Source organism: Leucoraja erinacea, chromosome 21, assembly GCF_028641065.1.
Source record: "Leucoraja erinacea ecotype New England chromosome 21, Leri_hhj_1, whole genome shotgun sequence".
Lineage (NCBI taxonomy): Eukaryota > Metazoa > Chordata > Chondrichthyes > Rajiformes > Rajidae > Leucoraja > Leucoraja erinaceus.
Window position 1 is genome coordinate 1,829,817 of NC_073397.1, and position 22,081 is coordinate 1,851,897.

The window sequence follows — 22,081 nt, forward strand, 5'->3', positions numbered from 1 at the left end:
GACGCTGGTGAGCCTTCTTGATCAGAGTTGAGGAATTGTGGGTCCAAGAGGAGAGGTCATCAGAGATGTTGACCCCCAGGAACCTGAAGCTGGAAACACGTTCCACCTCCGTCCCGTTAATGTGGATGGGGGTGTGCGTGCCGCCCCTAGACTTCCTGAAGTCTACAATGAGCTCCTTGGTCTTCTTGGAGTTAAGGGCTAGGTTGTTGTCAGCGCACCATGCTGCTAGGAGCTGGACCTCCTCCCTCTAGGCCGACTCACCGTTGTATCATCTGCATACTTGATGACGGTGTTAGTACCATGTACAGGTGTGCAGTCGTAGGTGAAGAGGGAGTAGAGGAGGGGGCTCAGCACACAGCCCTGTGGAACGCCGGTGTTCAGGGTGAGGGTTGAAGAGGTGTGCTTGTCTAACCTAACAGACTGGGGTCCGTTGGTTAGAAAGTCTAGTATCCAGTTGCAGAGGGACGGGTCGATGCCCAGGTTACCGAGTTTGGTGATCAGTTTAGAGGGTATAATGGTGTTGAATGCTGAGCTGTAATCGATGAACAGCATTCTTACGTAAGTGTCTCTGTTGTCAAGGTGGGAGAGGGTGGAGTGAAGTGCCGTTGAGATGGCATCCTCCGTACTCCTGTTCTTGCAGTAGGCAAACTGATAGGGATCCAATGTGGGGGGTAGGCAGCCTTTGAGGTGTGCCAGGACCAGCCTCTCGAAGCACTTGGTGATGATGGGAGTAAGTGCAACTGGGCGGAAGTCGTTGAGGCTTGCCGCAGTGGAGTGTTTTGGCACCGGCACGATGGAGGTGGTTTTAAGGCACGTGGGGACAACTGCTTGGGCAAGTGACAGGTTGAAGATGTCAGTCCAGTCGTCTGTCAGCTGTGCAGCACAGGCCCTTAGTACGCGCCTGGGGATGCCGTCAGGGCCAGCAGCCTTAATTGCAAAATACCCCGAGGCATTTCTCAAAAACATCATCAAACAAAAAAAATAACCGTGAGCCAGCCAAAGAGATTAGGATTGATGACCAAGAGTCACTCACGCCTATTCTTCCAGCCACACTCACTCTTTTGAAGCATTCAGACATTTTGCAAAAATAAGAAATTGATGTGACAGAATTGTTCAGATTCTCCCTCAACTCACACTTCCAATATTCACACCACAAAGTCCATGCCCACATCACCAAAGCAAGGACTGACACCTGGTGAAGCCAGTAATTAAAAAAAACAATGCATCTTGCTGTAGTACCTGAGCAACCGTCTGCCCCTTGGTCACGTATTCATTTCCCACTTTGACCCTTGGGTGGGCGAGGCATTTCAGGAGATCGGCAGAACTGATCCCCATTAGGTATGCAGCCTTGTCTGCATCTGCAATGTAAAGGAGCAAAGTTACCTCAAGAACAATCATAAGAGAACCAAACAACTTCAAAGTTGACTTTCCCAGGCCAAAAGAATATATCGCTTAAGAGTCTGTCCCACTTACGTGTCCTTGGCACGCAAATTACGGGCACGCATGGGAATCGCATGGCCGCACCGGGCCAGTCCCACTGAGAAGGAATGGGTGACGTTTCGGGTCAAGACCCTTCTTTCAGACTGAAGAAGAGTCTTGACACCCATTCTATCTCTCCAGAGATGCTGCCGGTCCCGCTGAGTTACTCCTGCATTTTGTGTCCATCTTCAAATGACGTCACTCACTCCAGATGGCTGTGCGGGCGCATGAAATTGTGCGCTATCTTCGCGGGTCCGTCGCGCCTCAACGCGACCACGAGGTCGCGAAATTAGCGTACCAAGGACACGCAAGTGGGACAGGGGTTTTAATGACCACAGACAGGTGATTAAATAGGCATCAAGCATCAGCCAGTTTGTAGAATTAAAACAGGATCAAGATGAACTGGGGATGTGGGGCAGAGAATGGCAGATTTAACGTAACTCAGATAAGCATTTAACACAGGAAAGCTTTTTGGTAAGTAACATCAGGGTAGGACTTTCGCAGCAAATGCCAGGGCCCCATTGCGGGACTCGAGGGGAGTCTAAAACTATAGGGCAGAGATTTAAGGTAAGGGGTAAAGATTTAAGAGATTAAAGGGGCAGCTTTTTTTCACTGAGAAGATGGTCGAATGAGCTGCCACAGATAATGATGGGGGTGGGGGTACAATTACATAGAAACATAGAAAATAGGTGCAGGAGTAGGCTATTCGGCCCTTCGAGCCTGCACCGTCATGCAACATGATCATGGCTGATCATCCAACTCAATATCCCGTACCTGCCTTCTCTCCATACCCCCTGATCCCTCTAGCCACAAGGGCCACATCTAACTCCCTCTTAAATATAGCCAATGAACTGGCCTCAACTACCTTCTCTGGCAGAGAGTTCCAGAGATTCACCACAGTTTTTCTCATCTCGGTTCCAAAGGATTTCCCCTTTCTATCCTTAAGCTGTGACCCCTTGTCCTGGACTTCCCCAACATCGGAACCAACCTTCCTGCATCTAGCCTGTCCAATCCCTTAAGAATTTTGTAAGTTTCTATAAGATCCCCCCTCAATCTCCTAAATTCTAGCGAGTACAATCCGAGTCTATCCAGTCTTTCTTCATAAGAAAGTCCTGACATCCCAGGAATTAGTCTGGTGAACCTTCTCTGTACTCCCTCTATGGCCATAATGTCCTTCCTCAGATTTGGAGACCAAAACTGTACGCAATACTCCAGGTGTGGTCTCACCAAGACCCTGTACAACTGCAGCAGAACCTCCCTGCTCCTATACTCAAATTCTTTTGCTATGAATGCCAACATACCATTTGCTTTCTTTACTGCCTGCTGCACCTGCATGCCTACTTTCAATGACTGGTGTGCCATGACACCCAGGTCTCATTGCATCTCCCCATTACAAGACAGTTTAAAAAATAGTTTATCTTGTACATGGAAAGAAAAAAAATTAGAGGAATTCGGGCCAAATGTAGGCAAATGGAACTAGTGCAGGCAGACATCTTGCTCTTCTCGGAGAGAACTGGGAAGCTAGGCAGGGATATGCCAGTTCCAGTAGAGAGAACATTCTATCTATTGCCTTACTTTCTGTTCCATCTGATTCTGCCTGCTCTTCCCGTTGTCTCTGTTTGAACTTCATATTTCCAAAGTGCATGATCGCTCCCACTATCTTGTAGCAGCCGTACTTTTCATCCACTGTAAAGCCCAATATGTCCATGGCATGCTATTTAAAGGAAATTAAAAATAAGTAATTCTCCCTGGTTAATGTATTTACATGTCAGTCTCTGACCAGAGGCCGGTGCTCACGAGACAATGATTTGACTACTGCGATAACTATCCGTGCCGAAGCAAAAACACTTACATCAGTTCCCATTAGTTCTTCCCCATCGTCCATATTGTCCACTAAAACAACCCCTTGAGAACAATAGTGATAATCAAAGGGGTTGTTGCTCACCAGCAGCATATCTGGAAAAAGGAAACATCATCAGTGTCAAAGAGTGTCAAAGAGGAAATTCTAAAATTCTAAGGAATTCTAAGGCCGCATCCAGGTTACATTAAACTAATTCACATCCTACATGTGAATGGGTTCCCATTATATAACTGAATTCAAAAGGCCAACACACATAAATACATTTCCACAGAGACCTCTCTCTCTTGAACTCCCCGGTCAATTTGTCCCTTCCACCCAGACCACCCCCTCCTCTGGTACTTTCCCCAGCAACCGCAGGAAATGCTACACATGTCGCTTTACCTCCCCCCTCGACTCCATCCAAGGACCCAAGCAGTCTTTCCAGGTGAGGCAGAGGTTCACCTGCACCTCCTCCAACCTCATCTATTGCATCCGCTTTTCTAGGTGTCAGCTGCTCTACATCGGTGAGACCAAACGCAGGCTTGGCGATCGCTTCGCCCAACACCTCCCCTTGGTTTGCATTAACCAACCTGATCTCCCGGTGGCTCAGCACTTCAACTCCCCCTCCTATTCCGAATCCGACCTTTCTGTCCTGGGCCTCCTCCACCAGAGTGAGGCCCACCGCAAATTGGAGGAGTAGCACCTCATATTTCACTTGGGCAGTTTACACCCCAGCAGTATGAACATTGACTTCTCCAAATTCAGGTAGTCCTTGCTTTCTCCCTCCTTCCCCTCCCCTTCCCACCTCTCCCACAGCCCACTGTCTCCACCTCTTCCTTTCTTCGTCCCCCCCCTCCCCCCACCCCCACATCAGTCTGAAGAAGGGCCTCAGCCCGAAACTTCACCTATTCCTTTGCTCCATAGATGCTGCCTCACCCGCTGAGTTTCTCCAGCATTTATGTCTACCTTTGATTTTTCCAGCATCTGCAGTTCTTTCTTAAACACACATACATACGTTCATTCCAACAAACAGCTGAACTAGTGTCCTGTCACCACTTTTAGTAATTGTTATTTTTTATCAGTCTTGTGTGCTTTTGATGCAATTCATTATAAAACTGTGGAGATATAGTGATCATTTCAAGTGATTCTTGTGTATTTTCAGACGTAGACAATATCGAATAACAGAAAGCAGAACCTACTCGTTACTTAGACAGACTGTACAAAGCAGAGGACATTTCCCCAAAGCAATTACGTCAGAACTAAGCGTTGTCATCTCTTGAAATATGGATTTTGCTTCATCTGCTTTACTGATCTGAGGAATAGATTTCCACTTCCTGATACAATTAAGTTTGAGATAACTTTTTTACATCCACCTTAGTTCCAGCACAGGGCATAATAATCCATACGTCCAGAGGGCAAGACTATCAAAGGAGGGTTGATAAATTGCATTAAATATAAAGGTAGGTGGTACTGTAATGGGGAAAGTTTCCTACAGAAAGACTAATTGGCTAAAGGAGTGGATAAGAGTGCCTGGAAAACAGAGGTGAAATTATTTAAGATCCTATGCAGTGTGACAGCCCCTCCTTCACCTAGTTTCCTGTTGGTGGCATTGATAGAGTGGATGTGGAGAAAATGATTCCAGGAGTGGGAGAGTCTAGAATGAGAGCATACAGCCTCAGAAAAAAAGGATGTACCTTTGGAATGGATACGAGGAGGAATTTCTTTAGCCACCAGGCCGTGAATCCGTGGAATTCATTGCCACAGATAATGGTGGAGGCCAAGTCATTGGGCATTTTTAAAACAGCGATTGATAGGTTCTAGATTAGTATGGGCATCCAATGTTACAGGTAGAAGGCAGGAGAATGGGGTTGAGAAGGACAAATAGGTCAGCCATGATCAAAAGATAGAGCGGATTCGACGGGGCAAATGCCCTAATTCTGCTCCATTGTCTCATGAAAAGATGAAGAATATGCTTCAATGGTAGTTTCCTGATCATGAATTGCTCATCATTTCCTGATCAGCAATCCTACAGTAAAGAACGAGAGATGCCACGGGCTGCACTTTTGGTGTAGGATCATGTTGCTCTCCAAACTGCATTATTTTTAATAAGATTATACACAGTCCCTGAGACAAATCCAGGTAGGTTCACCACAAAGGTTTTGATGTGAGGGCACAGTCCCTCTTTAACCATATAACCATATAACAATTACAGCACGGAAACAGGCCATCTCGACCCTTCTAGTCCGTGCCGAACACGTATTCTCCCCCTAGTCCCATATACCTGCGCTCAGACCATAACCCTCCATTCCTTTCCCGTCCATATAACTATCCAATTTATTTTTAAATGATAAAAACGAACCTGCCTCCACCACCTTCACTGGAAGCTCATTCCACACAGCTACCACTCTCTGAGTAAAGAAGTTCCCCCTCATGTTACCCCTAAACTTCAGTCCCGTAATTCTCAAGTCATTTCTCCTTGTTTGAATCTTCCCTACTCTTTGGGCCAAACAACTTGCCTTTTTTTTTTACAATTTTCATTGAAATACAAAAATAGTAAAATCCTAGAGTGAAATATCTTGTCTGTCTGGCTGAGCCATTGCAATTGGTGTTTGAAACAAACTCTTCTGAGCAAAGGGAGAAGCCCAAAATGAGAAAAATCCTCAACATAAATAAATACATAATAAATACTGACATAAAAACAATAAATGTTGGAAGTACTCAGAAGGTCAAGCAGAGCTAATATTTTGTTTTCAAATGATCACTCCATTTAGGTTTCCTCAGATGCTGCCTCATTTACCTCAGATGCTGCTAAATTTTACCTGTATTTTATTTCATATTTTAATATTTAGAAATAAATCCAATCTGGTTAAATTTCCACTCACCAAAGAGCTCTGTTTTTTTGCCAGAAAAGATCTGATAATAAATGTGGTAACTCCTTTCACCAGGCTGCTGGAAAATCACCCTTGATTTTTCAAGGAGATCTGAAAGTCAAAGGTTAAAATTATGACACGTTAATATATGTTTGCTTTCTTACCAATCGAATGTTTAAGCTAAGAACAGTGAACAGCAAGGGACAGGCCCATTGGCCATGATGACGACCATGATATCAATTTAAACTAAACTTATTATTGAATAGATTCCATTCGACACAAGATGCTGGAGGTCTTGAAAATGATAACAGTAGATAAATCCATGGGATCTGCCAAAGTGTATCCTAGGATATTGTAGGAACCTAGGGAAGAAATTGTGGGTCCCCTGGTGAAGATATTTGTATCATCGATAACCACGGGTGAGATGCCAGAAAATTGGAGGCTGGCTAATGTTGTGCCTCTATTTAAGCGCAGCAAGGAAAAGCATAAGAACCACATCATTGGTGGGGAAGTTCTTGGAGGGGTTTCTGAGGGCAGGATCTACATCGACTGGTTTGGCATAATCAGCTTGTTTTGTGAGTGGAAACAGTGCTCAAAAGTTTGAATGTGTTTTTTAAAGAGGTGACCATGAAGATTGATGAGAGCAGTGTCGTAGATATTTTCTACGTGACTGCCAAGATGTTTGACAAGGTACTGCATGATAAGAGGCTGGTCAGGCACATCGGATCACATGAATCCAGGGCGAGCCAGATCACTGGATACAAAGTTGGATTGGAGATAGGGGATGGTTTTCAGATTGATGGCCTGTAAAAGTGGTGTTTCTCAAGGATCGGTGCTGATCAACTGTTACTTATTATTTGTATTCATAATTTGGATGTGAAAGTAGTTGGCATGGTTAATAAGTTTTGGATGCCATTAAAATTGTAATGGAGAAGGTTATCGAAGATTATGGTGGGATCTTTATCAACTGGGCAAATGGGTGGAGGAATGTTAGATGAAATTGAATTTACATAAATGAGAGGTGCTACATTTTGGTAAGACAATCAAGGGAAGAACTTGCACAATAAATGGTAGGACCCTGGGCAGTGTTGTAGAACAGAGTGACCCAAGGATGTACGTACATAGTTTCATGAAGGTGGCGACACAAGTGGCAGGATGGTAAAGAAAGCATTTGGAAGCTTGACTTCATTGGTCAGGTTATTGAGTACAGGAGCTGTACAAGATGTTTGTATGGTCTAATTTGGAGTGTTGGTTGCCACAGTGTTTGTTGCCCTGGTACAGCTAGGATATCATTTAATTGGAAAGGGTGCAAAAACTATTTTACTTGAATGTTACTGGGACTGGAGGATTTAAATTATAAGGAGAGGCTTTTTTAAATGGAGCGTGGGAGGCTGAGTTGTGACTTTATACAAGCCTATAAAATCATGAGGGGCATAGTTTAATTGTATCTTAGTTTAGTTACAGTGTGGAAACAGGCCCTTCGGCCCACCGAGTCCGTGCTGACCAGCAATCGCAGCACATTAACACTATCCTACACACACTGGGGACAATTTATATTTATAGCAAGCCAATTAACCTTTAAACCTGTACATCTTTAAAGTGTGGGAGGAAACCGGAGATCCCAGAGAAAACCCACGCGGGTCACGGGGGAGAACTTACAAACTCCGTACAGACAGAACCCGTAGTCAGAATGAACCCTGGTCTCTGGCGCTGTAAGGCAGCAACTCTACCAAAGGTGAATAGCTACAGTCTATTCCCTAGTGCATGAGAGACTAAAAACAGAATGTCGGAAGAATTCAGCAAGTCAAGCAACATCTGTTGAGGCATAAGCTGTGTTGACATTTTGGGTTGTGACCCTACATCGGGACTAAAGGAAGAGGAAAACCTGCCGGTATAGCAGGATGAGAGATGGTTAGGACAGAGGCTGGTAGGTGATAGGTGGAACCCAGATGGTGGACAAATAGAACCAGGTGGAGGAGGAGATGGGAAAGGTGAACAAAAGATGAACGCTCAGTGAACAGTTGAGTTTGTGGAAGGAGAATACCAAGGGTGTGCGTTACCTGAAGTTGGGAAATTGTCACCCGTCTACATACCTTTCTTCATTATAGAAGTTTTTTGTTTTTTTTAATTACCTATCCAGTTTCTCCAGATGCTGCCTGTCCCATTGAAATACTCCTGCATTTTGTGTCGAGCACCTTTCTTGTCTCTCTTTGTTTACCTTTACCCACCCCCTTCCCCACCTGGTTCAAGTTCCACCTAGCCTGCCTGTGTCCCATCCCTCACTCCTCAGCGCTGATGCAGGGTGTCGGCCCAGTAGGTTAACATACAACTTTTGCCTCCACAGATGATAGGATGGGACTCATGCAGATATTTCAGCTGATCAGCGTTGCCAACGTTTGGTAAGCAATGTCTGGCTGCATTAAATGGTGGCCATGCCCGGCTCCAAGCCTATAGCTGAATGTTGCAGCAAAGAATTATCTACACTTACAGATGTCAATGTCAGCTGACGCCAGCTTCCCCGTGGGACCAAAGTGGATCCGGATAAACTTCCCCTGCACAACAAGAAGATGCAGCATTGACACAGCTCGGTGAACTGTCTATTGTAGTTTAACATGCGCGGGAAGCTGACGCTCAATAATATACTCACAAAGCGAGAGGAGTTGTCATTCCGCAAGGTCTTGGCATTGCCAAAGGCCTCCATGGCCGGATTTGCTTCGATGATTTGGTCTTCCAGCGTCCCCTGGCAAACGAATAATGAGGCTGGTCAGGTGGATAGTGGGACCCGCAGCCCAGTCGTCACTAAGCCCTCCATCCGCCACCAGTCCTCTCCCACAAACCCGACCCGTGTTCCCTGGCAATTATACTGTTCGCCACAGTGGAGAGAGAACCAGCTCATCGTGGGCGGCAGAATGGGGCGAGGGAGCAGCCGCGTGGTTTATAACGGGCTGGGGCTGCATTCTCGCCGAAGAGGTTTACAACGCGTGTAGCTGTTGGCGGGATCGGTGGTGACTGGAGCGGCCGCCGCTGAGGCCCAGCCGGGGCTCGAGGCCCAGCCGGGACCCGGGCAGCGGCGCGTGGGAAGCGTTCAAATGGAGGGCGGTTAAACCCAGCGGCATCGCTTATGGCAGGAAATTAGAAACCGGGTGGAGGTAAAGTAAAATGTTTAAAAAAATCATCGTTATCAAGTGTTTGTTGAGGGAAGGAATATGTGTTGGTTAAAGCGGTGACATTGGTCATGGTGAGTGTTTGAGAGGTGGGGTCTCTCCATTATACTGCATCTGCCATCCATCCACTCACACACTCAACCTGTCCAAGTCACCCTGCAACCTCCTAGCATCCTCTTCGCAGTTCACACTGCCACCCAGCTTTGTGTCATCTGCAAATTTGCTGGTGTTACTTTTAATCCCATCATTAACATACATTGTAAATAGTTGTGGCCCCAGCACCGAGTCTTGCGGCACTCTCACTAGCCGCTGCCTGCCATTCTGACAGGGACTCGTTTATTCCTTCTCTTTGTTTCCTGTCTGCCAACCAATTCTCTATCTATGTCAATACCCTATCCCCAATACATTGTGCTCTAATTTTGCCCACTAATCTCCAGTGTGGGACTTTATTAAAGGCTTTCTGAAAGTCCAGATACACTACATCCACTGGCTCTCCTTCTCTTACTTGTCACATCCTCAAAAAATTCCAGAAGATTAGTCAAGCAAGATTTCCCCTTCATAAATCCATGCTGACTTGCGCTGTTATTACTAATTGCTAATTGGTCTATAATTCCCCGTTTTCTCTCCCGCTCCTTTTTTTTGAAAAGTGGGATAACATTAGCTACCCTCTAATCCACAGGAACTGATCCTGAATCTATAGAACATTGGAAAATGTTTTAAATTGGGGTTAGGCTCTTTGGAACGCCAAAGGCTGATGGGTGACTTTATGTAGGTTTATAAAATCATGAGGTGCGTAGATAGAATAGATACTCAGACTCTTTCGCAGGTCAGGTGTGACTAAATTGAAGGCACATTTAAAGTGATAGGGGAGAACTTGAAAAGCGATCTGTGGGGAGTTATTGCACACAAGAGTGGTAGGAGCTGCCAGAGTAGGTGGTTGAGACGGATGCAATGGCAATGTTTAAAAGGCATTTGGAAAGCTATTTGGTTAGGAAAGGCGTAGAGGGATATGGGCCTAACGTGGCTGTGTGGGATTAGTATGGATAGGGCATCATGGTCAGCATGGATGAGGAGGGTTGAAGGGCCCGTTTCCGTTAATCCTCTGCATCATCAAAGGTTGTTTATATATATTGTGTAGGTGTTTGGTGAGGTCATAACAAATTTTACAAAGATTTCTGGCATTATTGAGTGCCAGAAACTGCAGAATTCTGCTAAACCATTCAATTCTGTTTGTGGCAATATCCAAATGTTTGAGTGAAATGTGCTGATTTAACTATGTTATGAACAGTTTTCAACAATGGAGTCTGTCCTTACCTGGGGAGTACCACTAATGAGGGAGAGAACCTCTTTACCCCCTCTGCACCCTTCCCCTGGCACTGCAATATAAGTACACCTGATCTATGCATGGATTGAATGTTGAAGGAGGGTTTGCCCCCCCCTTTCCCACAATTTCCGGAGTTAACAATGCACACACAGAAATAACAGACAATGATGGTTGCACAGAAAATCTTACCCCAGTCCTGGTGGCTGGTTGGGACTTGGGGAAAGCAGAAAAAGAGAAAAATGAATAAATTGCTTCTGTTTAAAATTTTAACAATTATTTTGTCTGAAATGTTTCAATACTTTTGTTTTTGAAAATCACAAAAATTATTATTTAAAAAGTTTTGTTTTAAAGATGTATAAAAGAAGAAAAAGAAACTTTAGGGCAAAAACAAAATATTTACTTTATAATCTGTACAATCTGTAAACATTACTGCACATTAAAGTAAATCGGAGACAAAAAAAATGTTTTTAAAGAAAAAAGTAAAAATGGAGCATGAAAAAGTGAAGAGGTTTGAAAGAGTTGATCTTACGCCCTTCTTTCCACTTCCATCGCCCAAGGCAGCAACAATAGCAAAGTACTGAATAACACGTTTAGTGTTGACAGTTTTGCCAGCTCCAGACTCCCCGCTGGGCACCACCACAACCCAGAAAGGAAAAAAGTGAAAAAGTTAAACCCCAAAAAAAATCAAAATTGTGCCACAAAATATTCATATAATCAATAAAAATGTCAAACACAAAAAGAAAATATCCAGTTTTTTGAAAGAAGATTCTTGGGAATTAATATGTTTTGTGCTGAATGAGTTGAGTCTTTATATTTTGGAAGCTGTTGTAATGTAATGTTAACAATGTATGAACTTGATGCATAAATAGACAATCTGTCTGCTTTTCTATCTGTTCTGATTGTCTCTTTATCTTTCTTTGTCGCTGTTGTTTCTCTTTCTGGAGAGATGTTATCAGAAAGGGGATCTGGCTGTGGTGTTGAGATACACTACCTTTCTTTTCTACTACATTGGACGTGAGAATCACTCCAACATGGCTGGCTGCATGTTCAGCTGGCAAGTATTTTTGACCTGTTTGAGATCTGTTTAAAGACCATGTAAATCTGATTTTCTGATATGACCCTGATCTGGTTGTGCTCAGATGAGCCCCTCACTTTATACAAACTTAAGTCAACTTTTAGTTGTGCAATTTGAGCCTAGATGACATTCTTCTACAGCCATTGAATTTTGATTCCTTAATAACTGACATAAATCTCCAGGAATTACTTACAGTGACAAAGCAAAACTTATTAGAAATATCAATTACTCAATGTCCCTAGGCAATCACATCAGAATCAACATTGAATATAGTTTTCTGGTGAAGATGGGACAGGGAACCATGCCCAATTCTGTTTCAAATCCAGGCGGTGCATTTTATATTTCAATTTGTTCTTGTTACTTATAGATGAACAGGTAAGTGCTATATGGTCAAGGTGGAGTACACCACTGCCACTTTTGGTAGTAGCATGAAAGTACACAATAACAGGTTTACTTTGTTGATTTCCATTCCAAATGTCGGTAGAACTTTAGCACAAAAAATAAAATCCATAGTGTAAAGTATGATGCATTATCATATAATTAATATATATTAATTTGGTGTAACTGAGTGTTACAACCAGTTATTCACTGTGTTATTTTATTAAAATCCATAGTGTAAAGTATAATGCATTATCATATAATTAATATATATTAATTTGGTGTAACTGAGTGTTACAACCAGTTATTCACTGTGTTCTTTTATTATATTGACAGAAGTGTCACACTGTGATGTTAAATATCGAAAAGTCATTATCTTCATGTCAACACACAGCATGACATTAGATTAGATTAGATTAGATTCCTTTATTTGTCATTCAGACCTTTCAGTCTGAACAAAATTTTGTTGCCTGCAGTCATACATATAATAATAAATAACAAAACACACAATAAACACAAATTAACATCCACCACAGTGAGTTCACCAGGCACCTCCTCACTGTGATGGAGGCAAAAGTCTTAAAGTCACTGTCTCTTCCCTCCTTATTCTCCCTCTGCGCTGCGGTGATCCAGGCCTCCGTAGCCTAGCAGTCCGAATATGGATCCTCTGATCCATAGCCTAGCAGTCCAGATATTAACCAATTAGCCACAAGCAAATCAGTTACCTGGTAAAATTTAATCAAGGTTAATCTTGAGAAAGTATGAAGAGTTATTATTCATGCTTAGTTATCATTAATACTAATAAGTTGCAATGAATATGAATTTTATGAGGGCTGGCCATTGTGTTAGAAGTTGCATATAAAAGTTAAAAACTCACGTAATCAGCATTGATTGGTTCTCCCGATCTGAAAAAGGAATCGTAATTTATTAACTCTTCTTATCTGTTGTCTCCCTCTCACAGTCGGTAATACATGTGCCTGGGCCTGTTCCTAGGCTGTACTGTTCTACGTTCCGTATTTGATGAGAAATAAGAAGGAAACATTTGTCAGGTAGAGGCATTTGATATCAAATGAGTCCTTTGATGTTTTATTCCTTGAAGTATAGAAGGCTGAGAGCGAACTTAAGGTTATAAAATCATGAGGAGCACAGAAAAAGTGAATAGCCACCGTCTTTTCAGGGTAAGGGAGCCTTTAACTAAGCGAGCATATTTTTAAGGTGAGAGGGGATAAATGTAAGCGACGTGAGGGACAACTTTTACACACAGATGGTTGAGCCTTATGCAAGTGAAAGTGGCAGATGCAGATCAAATTACATTTAAAAGATATTTGGACAGGTGCTTGGATAGGAAAGGTTTAGGGGGATATGGGTCAGTCACAGATATGTGGGACAGTTTCAGAAGGTAACGTTCAGCATGGATGAGTTGGGCCGAAGGGTCTGTTTCCATACTGTCTAGCTCTATGGCTTAATTATTCAACTGCAGCCTAACCTAGATTTTGTACGACACAGGTCCCAAATCTTATACTGATTACTATGGCTGATAACGTCAAGAATGCCACATGCCTTCTTCACCAATTATATACCCGTGATGCCTCTTTCAAGGAACAATGTTTCTCTCTTGAACAACATACCTGGGATCTGTATGTCCTAGCCTGGTTTAACTTTCCAAAATCCAATACTTCTGCTTCACAAGGAGTAGTCAATGTGACTTTGTGCAAGGGAAATCCTATCTCACAACCTGATTGAGCTTTTTGAGGAGGTAACAATGAAAATTGGTGAAGGCAGGGTACATTTACATGGACCTCAGCAAAGCCTTTGACACAGTTTCACCCAGTGTGCTGGTCCAGAAGGTTAAGGCATGTAAGGTCTTGAGAGAATTAATAAGGTTAGTTTATTCAGAGAATTCAGTGATCCTACAAGACACTTGGGATTAAAATACATTTTGTAAACTGGATTCAAAATTGCCTTTGTGATAGAAGACAGAGCACAGTGGTTGAGAGGTGTTTTTTTGATTGCAAGTCTGTAACCAGTGGTATGAAGCGATGGATATAGATCAATTGGAATGTTGGAGGGAGCAGTGGCAAATGAAATGTAATCCAGGTAAGTATGAGATAATGGAACATCAAATACTAACAGGTCATGTCTAGTTAATGGCAGGGATCTCAGAGGTGTTGTATAAGGAACCTTGGGGTGCAAGTTCATAACTCCCTGAAAATTGCAACACATAGTGGATAGGTGAAGAAGGCATTCAGCATACTAGCTTTCATTGGCAAAATGACTAACTGTCAGAGTTGGGATGTCATGTTGTATCTGTACAAAACATTGGTCAGACCACATTTGGTGTACAGTTCCCATCACATGCTACATGAAAAATGTGGTAGCATTAGAAAAAGTGCAGAAGAGGTTCATCAATATGTTGCCTAGAATGGAGTGGTTTACTTACAAAGAGAGATGGGATAGGCTGCATATATTCTCACTGGAATGTAGAAGACCTTATAGAGATGTATAGGGTAAATAACACCATGCTCACAATAAATGTTCTGTTCAGGCGATTTGTCCACCTTTGCCCTGTGAGTTTTTCCAATATTTTATCTCTTATAATTGGGGTTTTGTAAGTTCCTCCCTGTTGTTTAAAAAGCTAGTCTGTTACCTTTGGAGCTTTTGCAGTTTCCTCCGCGGTGAAGACTGCTGCTGCCATTTCTTTGTTACCTGTTACTAATTCACCAGCTTCATTCTCTCAAAGTACCTCACCAACATGAAGTTGCAGATGGCAAATGTATTTAATTTAAATGCCACGGCAGCCATTGTGGCGTTCAAACGCATCATTCCATATCAAAGATCGGATGCAGGATACCAGCCTGGTAATTTGACCATTAATATTCCTTGCCCCTAATGGTTTTGTGGTGCATGATTCCACATATTCAGTGGCCTGGTATATCATTCTACTTACTCCGGACCATGTCATTGTAGGCATTGTCAGCAATCGAGTAAATGTGAGGTGGGGCCTCGGAGCGTCTCTTGCCCTTATATGCAGCAACAACTTGGGAATTGTACACAGGGAGCATTTTGTATGGATTCACGGTTACACAGAACAGCCCAGAGTAGGTCTGTCAAGAAGGAAAATGTAGAATTAGATAACGCTGCAAAATCCAGATTTCACAAAGACACAAAAAAATTCAGATGCCGAGATCTTCAATGATACTTCACTATCACATGTACCTAGGCACAGTTAAATGCTTTGTTTTGCATACAACCTGGTAAAATCATATAGCACACCACGCCTAAGCAATACACAAGTGTCATCACATATCTGGCACTGACAAAGTTACAAAAGTTCACCCAGGCGTCGCTGGTTTCCCCATGGCTCTCGGCGCCCCGCTGCCAGATTCCCCCCATTGTTCTCGGCGGGAGCAATAACAAAGTGCTGGAGGAATTTAGGGTCTGAAGATGGTTCTGACCCAAAATGTCATCTCTCCACTTCCTCCACAGACGCTGCCTGACCCACAGACTTCTTCCACACTTTGTTTTTGGCTATCATGAAATACACGCAGCACACATGGGCTGATTGCTTTTCACTTCATGGACCAAGGTTCAAAACACAATTTGTTTATCAGTTACATATTAACACAGCTTCTGTTGTGCTCATGGGATTTAAATGGTCCTTGTTTTCAGTGGAAATGGAGGATCTAAACTAGCCAACTTGCCTTGGTTCCTTGTGCCTTAATCTTCTGGACCTAGCCAAAGGTCTTACTAAAGTCCATGTAGAAACATCTATCTCACTACCCTATTCAAACTTCTCAGTTACCTCCTCAGTCACAGAGTGACACAGTGTGGAAACAGGCCATTCGGCCCAACCTGCCCGCACCCGCCAACATGTCACAGCTACACTAGTCCCACCTGCCTGTGCTTGGTCCATATCCCTCCAAACCTGTCCCATCCATGTACCTGTCTAACTGTTCCTTAAAAGGTGGGATAGCCCCAGCCTCATCGACATCCTATGGCAGCTTGTTCCATACACCCACCACCCTTTGTGTGAAAAAGTTACCCCTCAGATTCCTGTTAAATCTTTTCCCCTTCACCTTGAGCCTATGTCCTCTCATCCTCGAATCCCCTACTCTGGGCAAGAGACTGTGCTATTCCTCTCATGATTTTATACATTGTTTCCATACTGTATCTCTAAACTAAACTAAACCTCTTTAAGATCACCCCTCATCCTCCTGCGCTCCAAGGAATAGAGATTCAGCCTACTCAACCTCTCTCTATAGCTCACACCGTCTAGTTCTGGCAACATCCTCATATATCTTCTCTGATCCTATTCCAGCTTGACAATATCTTTCCTATAACATGGTGCCCATATAACATGAATATTCTAAATGCGGTCTCGCCAACATCTTTTACAACTGCAACATGACCTCCCAACTTCTATACTCAGTCAAATTAGCAAGGCAGGATTTCCCATGCACAAAGCCATGTTAACTATCACAAAACAGTCCCTGCCTTTTCAATGGAAATAAATTGTGTGATTTAGATTTTTTTTTAAAAATTCTTTACCATTGGCCATTGCTCACCTGACTACTGCCCCTCTTGATTAAAGAAACAACATTCGCAATTCTCCAGTGCTTAATAGCCATCTCGTTAATCTGTGTCCATCAGAAAAAGCAATCTTACCTCTCACCCCTACTTCTTTAGTTTGATTCAAGACTCTTTGCAATATAGTTGCTGGTTAACTTATTTTGATATTTTTTAATGGCAATACCTGCAAGCCCAGCCAGGAATATCCACATTCCAAGATTAAGTTTAAAAAATAAAGTCCGGAAGATTTTTTGGAAGATACTTTGTCACTGTCCTTGTTATCTTAAAGCATTGCCCCATATCTTTGTCCACCTGTCCACAAAGAGGCAGAGAGGGAGATGAACCTTTGACCTTCACTGCCATTGCTCCATTTTTCTCTGCTTAGTTCAATGTTTAACTGAGGAAGTTCTTACCGCGAGATCAATAATCTCATCATACAAATCCAGCCTTATTTAGAGTCAGAATTCTTTTAATCACTGCCTTACATAGATCATCCAGTTGCTGTAACGTCGGCGCAGGTTGGACAAGACCGATGCCTCATTCAGGTTTGTCAGCATGGCCATGTCTTCAAGCATGTCAAACTTTGGTGGATTCATCTGCTGGACATCGTCTTCTTTAACTTTTAATGTCTGAAGGAGAGATTAGGAGAAGCCAGAGACAGGTCAGATATTTATTATTGAGACCGGTTGCACATAAATGAGTTTATTCCCATTAAAGGCAAGAGGGCAGGCCACATGGCTAAACGGTGTACAATGAGAGTCACCTGTGGATGTTGGCAGCCCAAATGTACATCACAGTGTAAGCCAACAGAACATAAAACAAGTAATGCTATGGCCTTGTGGTAAATCAGTAAGGACATAATGAGAGGAGAGTTGAAGCAAGGTAATAATCATTATGTACTGAGGTGTTCACTGGTCTGGGGCAATGTTACTGAAGTCAAGGTTCAAAGATTGGGATGCATAGATTGATTATATGTTTGGTGGTTACACTATAGAGATGTTCAATGAATGTTGTCTATATTGACAGGTTCTGTGATTAGAGTCATTCAGTTGTCAGGGAATGGGAAGGGGTTCGTTAGATCACAGAATATGTGGATAGGGTCTGTCATATCAACGGTCAGACTGTGTGGATTGACTTAGTGGTTGGGGTATGTGGAGGGGTAAAAAGACTCAGTGGCAAGGAGGGAAAGTGGATGGAGCCTATGCTTAAGAGGACTACGACGGGAGTACGGGATTGGGAGCACGGTGATTCATTGGTCAATTCAGTTTATCGGGTAGTATGTTGAGTGGATGATCAGTTTTTGGAGGCTAATGGCTTCTCCCATTGCTGATGTCTTTCAGCAGTGTTTCTTTCAAAGTCTTAAGATGCAAGTCATTAATTTCTCCAATACCAGATCAAAAATAAGGGGAGGTGTACTATTGATTGGCAGTAGAATGGAAAGCATTAATTGTTCAAGGGTTATTTGCAAGATACGGACCATATGCAGACAATTGGATTAGTTTATGGTTGTACAGGCAAAAGTTCTGCACCTTTCTACGTTCTGTGAGTGAATTTATAGATCTGGTTGTGATTTGAGCCATTCATTCTCAGTTTTATCACTGGTTGGGGTTAATGTCTGGGGGTATTCACTGGTGAATGGGACTGTGAATTATCTCATTGGGCAGTGCTAATATGAATGAGTTCTAATATTTTGAGAGTGGGTTGAATGGTTTGGATGCATGTGGAAGGATTCAGCAGAAATGACTGTAGATGAGCTTGCCCGGTAGGGTAATCCTGCGACAATTGAGAGGGCCTGGGACTGTTGGAAAATCCCTGAACAGTAGACCCATGTCTGTCAGATAATCTTGTACAGAAGGACAGATGTGGAACAGCCGAATAATCCTTGAAAAGTGAAGTAAGCTCAGGATAATAAGGTGCATCTGAGGCAGTAGCTTGTCACATGGCCTTACGCGGGGGGTAACATTTTACCAATCAACCTCTCACTTACTTTGCCAGTCTTAGTTTCCACAGTGACCATGGAACCATCCCTTTCAAGAATCTCAGCCTCCATATAAGCCTCCTTTTCATCAGGAATCCAGCACCTTTTCTTGCCTAAAGATCAAAAATGCCGAAGCAAAAGTTAAATTTACATAATTCCTGAGGAAACCCATAAGATTAAAGTATACAAAGACCAAAGTGACCATGCCATGTGTGCTTATAGATTCTGAACCAGGCAGGTTAGGAATCTTTGTTACAAAACATTCATCATTAAATTAGTAAGCAGAGGCAGAGGTATAAAGGCAGGGACATTGTTCGAACCTCTGCAAGTCACACACTTGGTTTCACATGACCGTTATACCCATTTCTGGGCAATGCGCTCGGGAAAGCAAGACATGGGTAGATGCAAAGGAAATTGAATAGAATATTTGACAGTGAGTTGCTGTCACCTGGAACACACTGTCTGAATAGGCTGTGGAAACATGTTGGAAAGGATTTTTTATAAGAGATCGGGACAAATATTAAATGGGAAACAACATTGTGGGGTTGAGAGCGTGGCAGTAGGTTTAGTTGGAGGATTCTTTCACAATGGGCGTGGGGGCAATAGATGAATGCGTATGTACTCAATGTTTCTGCAGTTTAATAATTCAGTAAGGAAAGACTCAGGAAATGAGCAGCAACCGTCCTTCAACTTATCAGTGTAGACCTTGAAGATTTCAGCCCTGCCTGGGCAGTTATACAATAACGGGTGGGTTCTCATATTTGAGCAGACTACCAGCTCTCGGAGGAACCTGGGCAGTAAGGGCAGTGATGAGGGTGCTGGAACTGGCCACAAGACGAATGTTGTAAACACACCCAACATCAGACCACGCCACTGAATCAAGAATTACAACCGGTGTCTTGTTTCATTCTACAGACTCATTGGGTCATAGACAGCAAGGCATTGCACAGAGAATCAGAGATATTTCTTGGGCTGCATCATTTGGCTTGAGTTTGACGATGAGGGATAGATAAAATGTCACCCACAGTTGAATTGCAATTGGCAGCTTACCATCAAAGGCTATGGTTTGTAGAACCATTAATTCCTTATCACTTTTCCTCAGGAAAGAGGCAGCAGGTCCAAATTCTGACATGTCCTGCATGGTTGCGTTTGTATATTAACCAGGCAGCTCGATAAACAACCGGATACAGGCACAGAGTGATTAGAACTGTGGGGGGAAAGCACAAATCAGTCAGTACTATACTGCTTTTGTGCTATCTGGCTGGATTGGATTGCTGATGGCAAGTAGATAGCTACCACTTCACAGTCCAAATTTTTGTGTTTCTATTTTCCATTTCCTGTTGATTATTCACACATTCACTTGTATAACATGAACAGCATCCTTTCCTGGTTTCTCCTGTCAGAAAAATCAGCTCATTGTGCAAACTCCCTTCACTTCCCCACCAATGCTAGCTTACATTTAGTTATATCCAATGGTTCAATCAACGGTACACTATTGTCACTTGTACAAAAGTACAGTGAAATTCTTTATTGCATGCAATTCAGTAAACGTGTTACTATACATGAGCACTTCTAATATTCCGTACAAGTGTATAGGAATAGTACACTGAGAAAGTATACGGGACGTCAGTTTTTTGCGCCATTTTCGCGTCTCAGTTGTTATAAGTGCAGAGATCTTAACCTGGCCAGGAAAGCCCATTGTACTGGCAGTGTTGCAGGGTTTATCTAGCCAACCGTAGCCATTGGTGTTTTCTGCTACTGCTCCTGAGAAGTCTGAAGGGCCTGTCCCATTTACGCAATTACTTCGGTGACTTGCCGGCACCCGTCATAGTCGCATCGTGTTGCCGAAAATTTTCAACATGTTGAAAATGTTCAGCAACCTGCTGCAACTATGATGGGTGCCGGCAAGTTGCCGAAAAAAATTGTGCATGTGGGCCAAGCCCTTCACAATGATCAGACAGCACTGTTGAACTTGTACTCATCATTAACGTTAGACTTCCATCTGGGCTGTTAAATATCAATCTTGCCAGTCAATTTTTTGTTGTCTTTCGTTTCAAGATGAATAATTAGGTATGAACCTTTCTGGGAGACCTGTCTACCATGTGAATAAAGATTCTTACAATCGATCTATAGTCATTATTCCACAGCTCATCTCATTGGGGGGAATTCTTGCCCAAAGGCAAATGCTGCTTGAGTGGACAGGAACGTATCCTGTTCAAGGACCTGTTCCCTTGATCTAGTCTCAAGAATGGCAGGATCTGGTCACAGGTTCTCCAAGATCTCATTACAGTCCATTTGCCAAGTTTCTCTATAACCTGTTGCTAAAACCAAACAAGCCTCGAGCCTAATTTTAGGAATTGTTCACGTCAGCACAGATACGATAAGCCACAGTGGAATATTTCATGATTCTGGAAAAAGCGTGGACAAACTTTGAGTAATAAATCAATTCTCCACTATCTATCTCTGGAGAATCTTCATGTTTAATAACATCTTGAAGTCCAATGTAATACAATAAATCTTACAGATATTTCTTGAAGAGTTTCATTGTCAAACCTGAATCTAAAATAAATGGGTAAGTGTTTCCAGGTAATACAATCCTGGTGTTGGAAAAATAGATGAGATGAGGTCAAATAAAATAAATAAGGAAACAAGCACCAAGTATTCTTCTTATATAACCAAACCATATAGAAGCCCATAATACTGGAAACCCATAGTTAATGTTCCTGAAAACCTCAACAACTCCCTGCTGCAGACATAATTATCTTTTATTTGTCCCTTCAATTTCAAGTTTTTTAACCTGCCTCACATCCCTCCACACTCCTGTCATTATATCCCCAGTCACTTTGGCCCGTACTTAAACTCTGTGGATCTACTGTCCACTTTTAGCCTTGCCCTGGTTGAAAGTACTGGCGTCATTCGTCACTGACTATTGGCTCAACTGTGTTGCTTTATTGCCCTGCCCGCTTTGACTTCTGAACAGTTCTGATAAACCTTCTGGGAATTTGCAACACTTCAACTGCCTGCAAACAAAGTCAAATGGAAAGCATTTTTTGAGTTTTAAATTAACCAAGCTTACAGTTTATGGTTGGATTTTTAAATTGCAATTCTCAGTTAGTCGACCTAAAAACTTCTTTCAACTAATTATAGTCCAGTTGGAAACTAGTACTGAATTCCACAGGATGTATTAAACTCAAAACAAAAGTTATTAATATGATGTACATCACACTGTTAAACACTGAGATTATCTAGCAGATAGCCACAGTTTGACTGTGAAATTAAACCACTTTGCCTTGTCATTGATTACTTTTTCAGTGAATTCTCAACACAAAACTCTGCAACTTGCCAGTTTCTACTTTTGCAAGTATCACAGGCCAGATACTGTGCAAACCCCAGCTTTATAGAAA

General features: G+C 42.7%; 1 protein-coding gene across 1 annotated transcript in view; it reads right to left on the minus strand.

The window, feature by feature from the left end:
* Positions 1-19,884, minus strand: part of LOC129707173 (myosin-7-like) — a 71,371-nt gene extending 51,487 nt beyond the window's left edge. The window contains exons 1-13 of the mRNA XM_055651977.1: positions 19,728-19,884; positions 18,687-18,790; positions 17,185-17,328; positions 15,078-15,234; positions 13,008-13,035; positions 11,207-11,303; positions 10,867-10,890; positions 8,837-8,929; positions 8,678-8,741; positions 6,202-6,300; positions 3,332-3,435; positions 3,055-3,193; positions 1,240-1,358 (exon numbers count right to left, since the gene is read on the minus strand). Of these exons, the coding sequence (XP_055507952.1) occupies positions 1,240-1,358; positions 3,055-3,193; positions 3,332-3,435; positions 6,202-6,300; positions 8,678-8,741; positions 8,837-8,929; positions 10,867-10,890; positions 11,207-11,303; positions 13,008-13,035; positions 15,078-15,234; positions 17,185-17,328; positions 18,687-18,790; positions 19,728-19,818 (1,263 nt within the window). The 5' untranslated portion in view covers positions 19,819-19,884. The remainder of the gene's footprint in view (positions 1-1,239; positions 1,359-3,054; positions 3,194-3,331; positions 3,436-6,201; positions 6,301-8,677; positions 8,742-8,836; positions 8,930-10,866; positions 10,891-11,206; positions 11,304-13,007; positions 13,036-15,077; positions 15,235-17,184; positions 17,329-18,686; positions 18,791-19,727) is intronic.
* Between the last annotated feature and the right edge of the window lie 2,197 nt (positions 19,885-22,081).